The 13,939-nt window shown below is 43.5% G+C and overlaps 1 protein-coding gene across 7 annotated transcripts in view; it reads right to left on the minus strand.

Annotated features, from left to right (window-relative positions):
* The window catches only part of crebbpa (CREB binding protein a), a 68,026-nt gene that overhangs the window by 17,669 nt on the left and 36,418 nt on the right, over positions 1-13,939 (minus strand). For 5 of the 7 annotated variants that reach the window (XM_036000401.1, XM_036000399.1, XM_036000400.1 and 2 more), the window contains 10 exons: positions 9,389-9,502; positions 7,836-8,093; positions 7,400-7,499; positions 7,048-7,185; positions 6,756-6,873; positions 5,706-5,877; positions 4,984-5,046; positions 4,069-4,190; positions 778-990; positions 141-443 (listed from right to left, as the gene is read on the minus strand). In XM_036000401.1, coding sequence (XP_035856294.1) covers positions 141-443; positions 778-990; positions 4,069-4,190; positions 4,984-5,046; positions 5,706-5,877; positions 6,756-6,873; positions 7,048-7,185; positions 7,400-7,499; positions 7,836-8,093; positions 9,389-9,502 — 1,601 coding nt within the window. The remainder of the gene's footprint in view (positions 1-140; positions 444-777; positions 991-4,068; positions 4,191-4,983; positions 5,047-5,705; positions 5,878-6,755; positions 6,874-7,047; positions 7,186-7,399; positions 7,500-7,835; positions 8,094-9,388; positions 9,503-13,939) is intronic. The other 2 variants (XM_036000398.1, XM_036000402.1) reach the window with 2 other exon arrangements.

The following is a 13,939-nucleotide window of genomic DNA, read 5'->3' on the forward strand; positions in this document are numbered from 1 at the left end:
CTTCAAACAGTGTTGAAGATGCAGTTATCAGACAGAAAGGTGGACGTGGATGAGACTGGTTGGTACATGGCAGTCAGAGGGATGGGAATTTGCAGGGAGGGGGGTCAGAATGGAGGGCATGCTGAGGGTGTCAGTCTCACCGGCGTGGTAGGGGGCTGAGGCAGGGGCTGAGTCTGTGCTGCTGCAGGGAGCTCCGCCTGGGATTGGGGCTGGGTGGGGCGGGGTGGGGTGGCACCCCGGGCAGGGACAGGGCCAGGGAGGGTGGGGGTGGAGCTGCGGCTGGAGGGCTGGGGATGCGGCAGGTTAGTGGCCCCCCCAGCCGTGGAAGCGGAGGAGGCAGCAGGCGGAGGCGTGGTGTGCAAGGGGGTTTGGGAGGAGGCTAGCTGAGGGCCCAGCGAGGGGCCAAGTGCATTCATGGGGAGGTTAGCGCTCTGCTGCTGCTGCTGCTGGAGAGAAGGACACACACAAAAGGGCAGGCGAACATACGCATACACACACAAGATTAGCAGACATACGTACAGTCATAAGGTCAACCAGACAAACAACACACAATTTGAGTTTAGAGAGCATCTTGTGATTGGTACGAGAACAATTTAAGAAAAATTAGTGTGTAGTATGATTGGTGGAAGTAAGAGTTTTAGTTCCGCAGCAGCTGGGTGGAATTAGCACACATATGTAGCAACTCTAAGGAGAGCATCACTGAAAACAGCCAAACCAATCAGTTATCCGACTTGATTTGCTACAGCTCCACACCCCTCGTCTCTCTTCATGTCTCACCTGGGTGACGGCAGCCTGGGCAGGGGGCTGGCCAATGCCAGGCCCCACGGTGACATTCATGGCACCTGTTGCAGCGCCTGCAGTTGATCCTGGAGGAAACTGGGTCTGAGCCAGAAACTGTCCCTGGCTGGCCGTCTGGCCTACCATGTTACCACCACCATGTCCGGCCATCATGCCCTGGGCCTGGGGCATCCTGGAGGGAGACATGCCCATCTACAAGGCAGGAAAAGCTGATGTTACTATGAGAAGAGTAACAGGAGTCTCCACTGACCAAACCAGAAGCACGAGCCATGGCAAAGATCAATCACATTAGTGGCATTCCAACTCTATAATAATGCAGTAATGGTTTACAATGAATTTCTTCCATCTACAATAAGACTGTATGAATGTGCTCGTAGCAGAGATTTTTTTTTTAGTGTGTCACTCGTCTAGATTTCGGTCTCTTTCACAGTCTTCCAGCTTCTAGTGTCTATAAGCCGCTTCCCGACCGGAGGGATTTTTGCAGTTCCTAGAACATAACGCTCCTAGAACCCTTTTTTTCTCGTGTTCCGACTGGACCAATTTGGGTATTTTTAAGTTCCTCTGGCTGCAGTTCCTGTAACTCTTTCAGCTCCTACTTCAGGGCAGGGTCTTTTCCTTTTTCCACATAAGGTGCTTTCCGACCGGATAGTACTTGTACTTTTTAGAGGAAAAGTACACTTCTAAGCAGTTCTAAGAACTACTCTCCCCCAAAATCTTTTTTTCTGTTTGCATTCCCACTGGCCAAGTGGCCATAGGGACTGGTAGGAGGGGTAAGGGAGTGACGCAAGCACGGCAACAGTCTTTATAGCATCGTCACTAGACCTTAGCGCCACATACAACAACAACAAAGCAGCATGGAGGAGGCCGTACACCTCCGCATCAGTCCACTTTTCCGAGTTCCGTCCATTCTCGTAGTAATTCACGTATATGTTTTGCTCAACTTTAGGAGCGCTACACAGTCTGACGAGAAAGCGGCAAACTCCATACCCAGTGAAACTCACCGTTTCTGGGTTATTGGACGACCGGGGCTCGGGGCTCGGCGGAGCTCCGGAGCCGGCTGGCTGCCAGCTGCCGGCATAACTTTCGTATATTTACAGTTTGAATTTCGTCACGTCACTTATAAAAACAGCTACCCCAAGGTCTTATAAAGCTAACTATGGTGTCCAATTTAAATTTAATGCATTTTTGTGAACATTAGGGGTCTCCTTAGGAGGAGCTGCTAGCTAGGCTATGTGTCCCATTTAATCCTATGGGAAAGATCGTTGCTACACTTTCGGCATAATTTTCGTATATTTACAGTTTGAATTTCGTCATGCCACTTATAGAACATTTACCCCCAAGGTCTATAAAGCTAACTATGGTGTCCGATTTCAATTTTATGCTTTTTTGTGAACATTAGGGGTTTTGTTTCAGAGGTCTAAGAGGAGGCTAGCTAGCTCTCATTGATAGAGCTCCATCCAGCCGCAGGCTCTGTCAATGAGACTCGCGGACAAGAGGCGTTTATTTCCCCGATCGTTTGTTTAAATAAATCAACACACATATCCATTATGAGATTAACTACGTAAGATTAACGGGCGTAACAAGCTCGCTGACCGCGCTCTCACTCACACACAGCGGCCATTTAGCAGGAAGAGGGGAACTGCAGGCCCTGGAGCTCTGTCAGGGCAGCGGCGTTTGGTAGTCCATTAACCCAAAAAACGGTAACTTTGCGCAGGTATGGAGTGCCGTGGGCTGCCAGCTGTGATGGAGCTCCATCTACCTCCCAGCAGGGGCTGTGAAGGAAGGCGGGCCGGGCGGCGAGGCAGCAACACAGGCAGCACCGGCCGCTGAACTCCCGACACACAGTCGGACAAAATTTGCAATTAGCCATCAATTTTCGTAAAATGGCCCATACTTGACCTCTACATAGTTGATTTCTCACCTAAAATGTTGTCAGAAGTGAATTTAATGATGAATAAAAATGTCCCGTTGTTGGTTGTTGTTCCGTCTGCAAGTTCCGAGATGGCAGTGGGCGTGACTTATAAGTTCGACCAATCAAGTACACCTAGGAAAAGGGAAAAGACCCTGCTCTGAAGTAGGAGCTAAAAAAGTACACTACTGAGGCCAGAGGAACTTAAAAATCCACAAATTTTCCCTGTCGGAACACGACAAAAAAAGTGTTCTAGGAACGTTTAGTTCTAAGAACTGCAAAAATCCCTCCAGTCAGAAAGCCCCTATAGTGGTGGTTAGATGGCTGTGTTATAAAAACAAAAGGTCAGTTCCTATGGCCACTTGGCCAGTGTGAATGCAAATGGAAAAACCGGTTTTGGGGGAGAGTAGTTAGTAGAAGTGTTTAGAAGTGGACTGTTCCTATAACTATGTTCCTGTAACTACTTGGTCAGAAAGAGGCTTATATTGTCTATAGTGCTGAAATAATAACGAGAGTAATCGATTCTTGTTTTTGTTATAAAAGAACACGTTAGTGCTTTCTTTAAAGTGCTCTGCATATTTCACCACATCTAATTTAGGTCGTCCAGGAAAGCCGGTAAAATCCTAACTGAAACTATGTTTTTTCATATAGGATTTAAAATATTAAATATATATAAATATAATGCTAATTTAATTATTACATATTTTCAATTATTAGTAATTAGTATTAGCTTTTAATGATTAAAACATTATCGTATGTATTAGAGCCTGACCAATATACATCAGCAAAGCTTATTCTTGGCTGATTTCAGCTCATCACAGATGAGCTTTAGATAGTATTCAGACCCCTTCACTCTTCGCACACTTTGAGTTGTAGCCACTTCTACACAGGATCAAAAATTCGCAATAATTGCCATGATAACCATGACATCTTATGTTCACTGCGCAAGAGGGCGTATTATGCTGTACTAAAAGGTCCATGTCTCTATCCCACACCTGGGTTCCCCAAAGCTCTGCTTGGCACAATCTGACTCAATGCTACACTGTGTAGAGCAATACACTCTTTTCTTTACAAGTTACCTGCTTCTAACAGCAGGTATTTTGCTTTTTTTGTTACATGTCCACCTGGTACAGTCACTCTTAAAATTCACCAGCTCATGACCTGATCAATCGACTACATTTTTAATAAGCCTGAGTTAGCTTGTGTGAATTTACCAGCGACTGGGTGTTAGCTCATGTTACTTATATGCCTGTGTGTGTGTGTGTGTGTGTGTGTGTGTGTGTGTGTGTGTGTGTGTGTGTGTGTGTGTGTGTGTGTGGCGCACTCTGTGATTTGCGTGCCCTCCCCCCTGCCCTCCTTACTGCTGGGACGGAGCTCATGTTAATTTGCTGTGGGTGGTTCATAGGTGAGGCAGCTCGGGCTCCCATTGGTGTCTGGGATATCTGGGCATTGGGCAGAGCCATGTGGTTAAACTGGTTGATTCCTGTAAAGAAGAGTGGACCAATGTTCAGCAATGGACAAACACATTGTGAAGAACTACGCAATACCAAGATAGTGTTAAAAGTTAACTTTTTTTTTTTTTTCTTCAGGTCTTTAATTAAACTATTGTCTCCTCCTGATGCTTTCTTGCCTTTTTAATGGCCTCAGTAAGCGTTCAGTGAATGTGTTCTGCTTCACTGTTTATTTATTCAGACGTCCAGATAATGTAGCTTAGTTTCTATCCTTTTATCTCAAAATCAAATAATCTTTTCTGTTCCTCTTTATTTGCACATCTTCCACATCTTTGTTTTCTTTGTATCTGAATCTGAAAATACCTAGACTGGGTAAACCCAGCCCGATCTGCCGGCGATTTGATTTCGCCCTGCAGCTCAGGCTGGAAACCTGTACGTTTATCTATCCTGCTACCGTTACTAATTTGCGGGAACCAATCACATACTGGCTTATCCACCTGGCGCGCTATTGGCGGGTTTAACACGATGACGATAGAGAAGCAACCAAGCAGCTTTTTGTTTACATTCAACAAGCCGGCCACCGAAGCGCAGCAACCTGTTGATGCCGCTGTTGATGCTACGTCACCCGGATCGTTGGTCTGATTGGTTGAAGGACTATCCAATTGCGTGAGTCATTTGAACTATGCCCGCTGATCACGCCTCTTGTGCAGTAGAAAACACAGAGCAGACTCCCCAGACTAATGTTCAATCTTAAAAGATTGAGCTTGGTCTGGTGATACCCAGACTAGAAAATATCATGAGCAACATGCAAAATCCAAGGCGTACCTTGAGAAACCTGCATGCGGTTCATGATCTGATTTGGCATGTTGGGCAGAGGAACAGGTCCATCTATAAAGAAAAAAAAAAAAAACACTGAACCAAAAGACAGCTTAAAGAACATAATCAGCTGTAATGAAAATAGCCAAATAACCACTTAACATAAACACCGCATGGTTTTCCATTTATGGGCAAAATATTCTCAACTTTATACAAGAATACAAAGAAATCTAACATGATAAATGGCTGGATATAGGGCAATTGTCTTTAATTAATTAAATTAAGAAACATAAGCATCATCTATAGATAAAATAACGGAATGGGAATGTTTTTTGTAAGTGAAAAAAGTAGCTGACAAATCAAGAAACCTTATCACAATGATATGCCTCATACAACCACAGACATTAAAAGGTATATCTACCGGAGTATAAAGGGTATAGCAAACTCTTCAGGTACACAAATCGTCTCACAGTATTTAACGGTATCAGTATGACCCAACCCGGCTGGGTAATATGTCAACTTGACCATACAGCTTTGCAGCCGAGGATAATTCTTTTTAGTATTCAAGATGGAAATATGTGAAACTGCATTCAATATCAGGTATATTAAGGACACACATAGTTTTCAAGTTCCAGGACAATTGCCCTGTTCCAACAATGTTTTCGAAGAAACTTTAAAAATATTTGAGCTTTTGCCTGAAATTCTGTAAGCCTTGTAAACACTGTACTCACTCTGTGGCCTTGGGCCAAAGGCACTGGGCTGGGGAAGGCCTGGCTGCTGGGTCGCCTGGGCAACCATAGGTGCCTGGTTGATGATCTGCTTCTGTAGCCTTGAGCGCCTCTTCTCCTCCAATTCCTTTTGGATTTTATAGATTTTCTCAGCCAGGAAGTGATAGTACTCATCCTGGGGAGGGGGTGGGTGGGTGGGTGGTGGGGGGGGGAGAGAAAAGAGGTAAGTGGAAGGCGACAGTAAAGTTGACAAAAACAATAAGCATACTGGGGTCCAAAAACCGGGGAATACAGTATACTTGTGGGGCCCAAAATGCTGGACCCCACAAGGTTAAGGGGCTGTTTCAGGGTTAAGACTTGGTTTTAGAATTAGGGTTAGAATTAGGTTATGGTGAGGGTTAAGGTTAGGCATTTAGTTGTGATGGTTAAGGTTAGGGTAAGGGGCTAGGGAATGCATTATGTTAACGCGACGGGTCCCCACAAAGATAGTGAAACAAATGTGTGTGTGTGTGTGTGTGTGTGTGTGTGTGTGTGTGTGTGTGTGTTTAACCCATCAAGGCCTCAACTATGTGTTAGCAATAAATTAATTGCAAAATGACATTTTCCAAAAAAATGGAAATTAATTATGAGTTAATTATAAACAGTAAAAAGCACTATGGTATAAAAGAAAAAAAATTGTAATATAGAAATGCCTCATTGTGAGGTGAATGTGCTTACTTTGCAATATGTGTAAAGTTTCAAGTGACATTGGAGTGTAATAACTCTGAAATCGGTATTTCCTGTGATATTGATGTGGTACTGGGTTCACATGCCTCAATATTTAACCTGAACTCTACTTTACCCCGTATGCTAGCGTACCCAGCATTCCCTATTCTGTTTTCCTTTTTTTGCAGCGAACGAGACCAGAGTCAGACCAACTGCAACTTCCGGGGCAGAAAAGTGAGGCCAATGTGAAAGTGTCTTAAACCTGCTTTCTATCTGCTTTCCAGCAGGTTACACGTGGCCTTGAAAAGGTGAGTTATTCCTAATTGAGGCCCGTTTCAGGAAACCTACCCGGCTGTTAGCTGACTCGTACATGTCCCCCTCCACCTTTCTGGCGTAGGCCACCAGGTTCTCCATTCGTCTGTCCTTCAAAGCTGCCGGGTCGGGGGTAGGGAATATGGCTTGTACTCTGCCACAGAAGAACAGAATTTGCAGCAATGAATCGCTCCAATTTCTACTACTGGACTTCAAAACTTTGCTTTTAAAATCAGGGTTTGAAACTGAAAGAGGGTGACTTAACAAGTAAGAAGACTAACGATCATTCTCAAACAGTTACAGTTCTCCAGCAGGGGTATGCACTTACAGTTTGTGTACGAGGTGATTGCGCAGGTCTTGAGTGACATGCTCATGCCACGCTTTCCTGGTGCCTGTGGCAGAGATGGGTGCTGCTGTGGGTAGGTTGCCCATTGAGCCCACAGCAGACCCGTCTGACAGCAGCTGACTGGAGGTGGAACAGAAGGACGGACAGAAGTTACAGCTTTTATTTCTGTGTTTTTAAATATAGTGTAATTTTTTTTCTCCAGGCAACTGCACTCAGCATCATATCAATTAAACCTGTATATTTTAAGTAGCTTCTTTTAAGTAGCTTCTTTCCTGCAATTAAAAAAAAAAGTGTAGGGTCAAGGAATGCAATGTAGTTATTGGCTGGGACTGACTTGTTAGTGTTGAGTGCGTTGGGTAGGGAGTCCGTGTGCAGGTTTGTCTGTTCTGAAGTAATCACGCCCAGTGTCGCACCTCCAAGAGCCATCTGGCGTTCTGTAAATAAAGAGCGCTGTGAGCAAAGCTCAGACTATACAATATGGCCACCATGTCTACAACTCAAGATTACTTTATACAATAACAAAAAAACATACTTAAAATAGCAGCTTGACAACAAACACTTGAATTAAAGTTTTTTTGAGTTTTTCTTTAAAAAAAAAAAAAAAAAAAAACTCTTTAGACACATTTCGCAAAGCCTTGCAGTTGAGTGTGCATTTACAAGTCAATCAATACATACATGCATACATACATTTGAGAGGGGACCCAATATCGTAAGGTTTCGAAAAGTGCACATAGAAAATATAGGAATAAAATCATACTGTTTGGCTTTACCAAGTGCATTGATGGGTCTCATCTGCTGTGGAAGCTGTTGCTGGGCCTGTGCGTTCTGTGCACCTGCAGTCTGTCCTGGGGCCCCCCGGGCCTGCCTAGTGGTCTGGCTGCTGTAGGGCAGCCCAAGTGCCTCGTAGGCTCGCTGCATGGAGCTGGGGTCTATGGGGGCTGAGGTATTGATGGTGGGAGCACTGGGCTGACCCACACCAACTGAGGACATAGGGTTCTGGAGGCCCGTATTGGGGGAGCTCAGCATGGCTGGGGTGAGAGACGGAGCAGTCAGTCCAAAACACTTAAAAACAATCATACTGAAAATGCTGTCAGCAGTTTGAACTGTTGACCATCTTGCTTACTCCAGCGAGAGTACGCAAACACAATGCAAGTGTTGATACTGTGCCAAGCCCAATAAATATTAAAAATAATCTGCTTTGGTGAAAACATGGCAAAGACGTAGAAAACTTAAGACAGGTAGTACCAAATGCACATGCGTTCACATTTAAACTTCTGGCAAACAAAGTCACATGGCAACATGATACAGTGAGAACATAATGTAAGGCTAAATGCTTTAAACAGCAGTGAACTGAATGCATGCATAAATCCCTTCAGGGGACAGAGCATTAGCATATTTTTCGGGGTTCAGGCTTTGGTCTGGTTAAAAAAGCTCCTAGTTTGTGCAAAGACAAAAATGGGAGGAGGCAGAACAAAGAAATACTGCGCTCTGCTTGTGTTGGCAGGAGAGACAAGCCTTGGCGTCACATTCTTTAACACGCAAGCTAAACAGGGACAGACCAACGCTGGAATGACTTAAGTGATGAAAGATGCTGAGCAGAGTGGTAAAGTAAAGAAAAAAAATGGGAACAAAAGTGTAAAGTAACTAATGTAAGTAATCTAGAGAACTAACAGAAACTATTCTAAGTAATGCAGAAAACAAATGGCGAACAGACTGTGAATCTGTGACAACAGCTACATGGGGAGAGTGAAAAACAAAACAGAAAAAAAAAACTGTTTTAGAATGAGGCAGAAAGAGTGTCAAACTCAGCTCTGTTCTAGTGGGGAGCAGCAGCAAACAGCTCAACAGCCAATGGCTCAGCGGGACAACTCTGTTTCCTCCCTCTTTCCCTCCATCACACTCCTATCCCTTGTGTGTGTCAGATTACAAGCCCAGTAGGTACACTCTTACTCATCGAGTGCTTTTTGTCATTGTGGAAAAGCACAAACCTAGAAATAAATTGACTGAATGGTAAAATACACAAACAGTCTACAAACAAACATCTTTGGCTGGTTTCAGGAAAGCCACAATTCACACAGCCACAGTTCTTCTAATTCTTTCTAAGGCTTCTTTTCTAAGACTACTAGAACTCAATTCTCTAACATAATCTCCCGTAATGCCTGAGATAAAGTCTGGGGCCTTTGTAAAACGAGCACAGAGCTTGCCATGTCTAGATGTCCTGCTTATTCAACATACTTAATGGAAGTAATTTAGCCTTGCGTTGTGGTGACGTTGAGCGACTCGACAATGGTCAAGCGACAGCGGGCCTGCTTCTTGTACTTACGCTGCTGGGTGCGCTTGTCGCTGGCGTTCTTCAGCGGCAGGCAGACAGGACAGTCGTGTCGTGTGCAATTTTTCCAGTGGGAGATGATCTGCCTGGACGACGCACAGTGAGCCACTGCAGAAAAAAAAGAGACAGAAAGAGAGCAACAGGGCTTAGTCTTGACACTGACAATTTTCCTTATTTGGTCACCACCGAGAAATAAACACTGGGAATTACGACTGCCACATTTACCCCGGAAATGATAAATGAAACAACTGCTGTTTTTTCGACTTTTCTCGTCTTATGTTTAGCTTTGTTTTGTTTTACATTAAAGTGTGTACACATGACCAACATGGTTGTTGTTTTTCTGCATCAGCTTTTCACCCATTCTTGCAACCCCAAGCAGCAGGTATATGTTTTCCCAGCCCGACTTAACACTGTATTTAAAAAACAAAAAAATGTATTAGTCATGAGTTTCCAAGGTAAGGGTTGTTTTTTTCTTAACCTGGCTGAAAATGGGTTATATGAAAACAGCATTGTACACAAAATGTGGATTTGCATTATGCTCAAATCTAGGAGAAAATATAACTTGCTATATAAAAATGATTTAAGGATGGGCCTAGTGGTCAGCTCACTAAACACATTTCCACTCTTGGAAGGCTGTTGGTTTGGCCCAGTGGAAAGGGAACTATACTGTATTTCCTGATGCGTGACTGAACAAACTGAGGTGCTCATTTCAATTGTGGCCAGGCTAATGTGCTAGCAATTATCTAACAAGAAATCACTAGCTGGCGAAAATCAGCCTTGCACTTTTTAATATTACCACATATACATGTACAATTACTACCTGGCTTTAAGCTCCAAAGCCTATGCACAAATAATCACAATTAAACTTCATTATCTTTGTAAGGACCCCAATACTACTGGCAAAGACTCAAACATAGCAGGACTATCATGTTGGTGGTTTTTGTACATTCAATGTGCAGTGATCAACAAAAGGAAAGAGCTCAGATTGAGGCCCACAGATTGTTATTCTGCAGACTCCAAAGTCCCTCAGGGGAAAATGAACTTAGCTAAGAGATCTAAAACCTTAGAGGTGATAACTATGTGTTAGGGAACAAAATCTCTCTCCACGGTTATTTCAGTGGCACAGAGAAGCCCAGATTCTGAGCTAGAGAAAATGAGCTGGCATGCAGGAAGCAGAGCCGTAGACTCCTTCACACATAACACACCTTGGCCTCTGAATATGTTTGGCTTGAAATTTAACTTTGCATTTGTGTCCAAAGCCAGGGCAAAGACATAGAGCCAAATTTAAATCAAGAGTAGCTTGTGGGGAATGTTTCATTGAAGCGTTGCTGATGCTGATATTAAAAGGAAAGCAGCAGGGGCCAGTGGTTTAACAGCAGACAGAAACACACCATACTGCCAATTGGTGGAAATTGGTGGAGGAAGGACAATGGACCTAGCCTAGTTGAGAACAGGTTCTCATTTGCAACGGCGACCTAGCCAAGAAAAGCATAAGCGTGCAGGACAACATACAGTTTCACATTCAATACAATAATACAGAATACAAAAGGCTACATAAAGTGCAGTTTAAGTAGGCATTGCAAAGTGAGGTGTAAGTAAGACGCAGGATATGCGAAAGTGAAATGTTAATTAGGCCGGTCACGATAGTCAATTAATCAATTAATCGCACGATAAAAAAAAAAATGAGCTTGATAATTTTTCCGGCCGCGATAATTTCCATTTGCATGCTTGTTTGTTTTCCTTGTCTCTCTCTCTACCAAAGAGACTGGAGGACCACTCTCGGCTCCTTAGCGTAACGAGGAGTGAACCCTCTTGTCAGTCGCATGGTCTTTGTGTGGGGGTGGGACTCCTGGCGGAGAGAGAGAGAGACAGAAAACGCTAGTTGAGAGTTGGAGCAGGGTTTCCCGCAGCACTTTGCAGTTAAGGCACCGTCAAAAAAAACCCCCCAAAAAAAACAGTATATGAGCGATATCTGCTGTGTTACTCAGCGTCCCGTTTTCTCCCTTTCATTCCAAACCACAGTTGACAACCTGCAGGTGGAGGCGGTGGAGACAGGCTTGGACATACACGCCGCTGTGGACTTGTCAGTCTCGCAAGCGGTTTCAGGAAAGTGGCTGCATGTGTCCGACAATGCACAGAACATTAACGGTACATGCCTACAGCTGTCCGCGGACACGGAGTGCGGAAAGTGTGTCAGAGTTGCGCCAGTGTGTGTGTGTGTGTGTGTGTGTGTGGGCCCGCCCCCACGAAGCTCCGACCTGCAGAGGAGCAGAAGCTGCACCTTCGCCAAAATGAACGACAATATTATCGTTTATCGCAATAATTTCTGGGACAATTTATCGTCCAGCTAAATTTGTTATTGTGACAGGCCTAATGGTAATAACACAATATACATGAATAGACAGTCTATAACACTGCTGAGATGTAGTGTAGAGCCAAACAAAACAAGAACAGTTATTGCAAATTATGATCTAGTTGGTGGTGTTGAATCAGTTGTAACGCAATATATATGAACAGGCAGTCTATGTAAATGCTGAAATGTAGTGAAGAGTCGATATACAGTTAGTGCAAATTGTGGTCCGGTTAGTGATATAGGTCAGTAATAACACAGTTAACCGGAATAGACAGTCTATGTAGATGTTGAATGTTATTAAATGTATTAGGCAGAAAGATATGACATAGTCATGGCTGGAATACTGACCTCTCTATGGAGACCAGGAGCGGATGTGAAAAAGTGCTGGCTACACAGATACAGTAATGAGGTAAAACTGAATAGGACTAAACAAAATCTTGCATCCAGCGATGGCAACAGCTTAGGTGCAGTGCCTAAGCGTTCTTGCACCGCGCTGTGAGGGGGAGCTTAATTTAACAATACTGCAAAAACAGTACATAATATCACAGATGAGAGTGAATCATCTACCAGTCATTCCGTTATACCAGGTCGGAACTGGTTGTTAATTAATGAGCGATGATGAGCACTGATAAAACGATGTTCATCACACTAATTGAGTGCCAAATAGCTCGGTAGTTCGTGAAAAGGTACAAGAAGACTGTCACTTAAAAGGTCCAGTGTGTAATGTGTTTAGTTGTTCATTATCAAAATCTGTGTTGCCCATTCACAAACTTCTCCTTTTTTTATGAATATTTACCACCACCATCAATTCCAAGTATTCCTTTTGGGATGAAATTTTACAATTGCATTCGCATGAACTGGGGTAGATGCTCCATATTCATGCTCCATCTTGAAATACGTTAGCCGGTAAGGGACATACAGGATATACTGCTCCGCCTTTCGCATTTTCGCTGACACATGATAAACTGACAGGTGCTGCTAATGGGTATCGTAGCTTCCCGGCCCCGGCAAGTTTGAAGAAGGAAATATGGAGGACCACACGTATTCAAAATCCAAATTTCAGGAACAGGAGTATTTTTCTTCGCCCAGAAAAAGAAAAAGGATATTGAAAAGAGCAAGAGACCGGCTTTTTGAAGCGTGAAGGCTACCATAGCTGTAATATGTACTTTGAACTGCGTGGTGTGAAAGAGTTGATTGTGATACATGATCTCAACGCTAGATGGGAGAAATTCCTACACATTGGACCTTTAAGTACTATGCCTGTGTTAAAATTGTCATTTTTTATACACTGTGAATCCACAACACGTGTTTTCCTGGTAGCCATTTGTTTATCAACATTTAATCTTAACTGCCCACTCCCAACTAGGAATGCAACAATTATACATTTTGTTGGTATGATTATAGTCTGAAAAATAATCACGGTTTCACGATTATCACGATTATTATGCATTAATTAATTTCACTGCTAATGTATGAAATTACATGAACCCTTTAGATGTTAATGTGTTATTTATTGCTGCCTTTTGAAACTGAAATAACACAGTAACAGTTTTGAAAATGAAATCAATCATCAACCTTCTTATTTAAATCCATCTTAAAAGATTAGAGAGTAGAAGTGAATCACCACAAACAAAGACAGTGCTGTCCTTCTTAAGAAGAATTTGGCCCTTTTTGGGCTACAAACGGCCCTGCTAGCTGGTGTCTAAAGTTGAAGGAGCTGCTAAGACAAGATGCATCTGTCACAGGGAGATGTGCAGCATGTTGCCAAGAAATAAATGCGATGGAGAGATGTCTTTGCAGCCCTATGTCCCACAGGGGATGTAGAAGAGTTACGTTAAGTAACGTTAAATAAGTACCGTTAAGTGGTAACGTCAGTGACATGATTGAGCTGTTGCATGTGGCGTTTTGAACTTGAACGTAACGCTACCGTCAGCTCACTCACTGTAAATGCAAACGCTGGCTACGAAAGGTAGTTGTGTGATCTATGAGACATCCCAAAATGTTGTCATTCCAATGTCTCTACTACTACTTGGTAATAGGGCTGGGCGATAAATCGATTTTATCGGTTAACTCGAATGTGTAGTTAACGTCGATTTGTTTAAATGAAAATCGATTTGCTTCTTAACATCCGCCGACGCTCCCCTCTGGGCTCCCGTAGCTCCGAACGGGCTCAGCCCTCCCCCCGCGCGTTT

Source organism: Sander lucioperca, chromosome 4, assembly GCF_008315115.2.
Source record: "Sander lucioperca isolate FBNREF2018 chromosome 4, SLUC_FBN_1.2, whole genome shotgun sequence".
NCBI lineage: Eukaryota > Metazoa > Chordata > Actinopteri > Perciformes > Percidae > Sander > Sander lucioperca.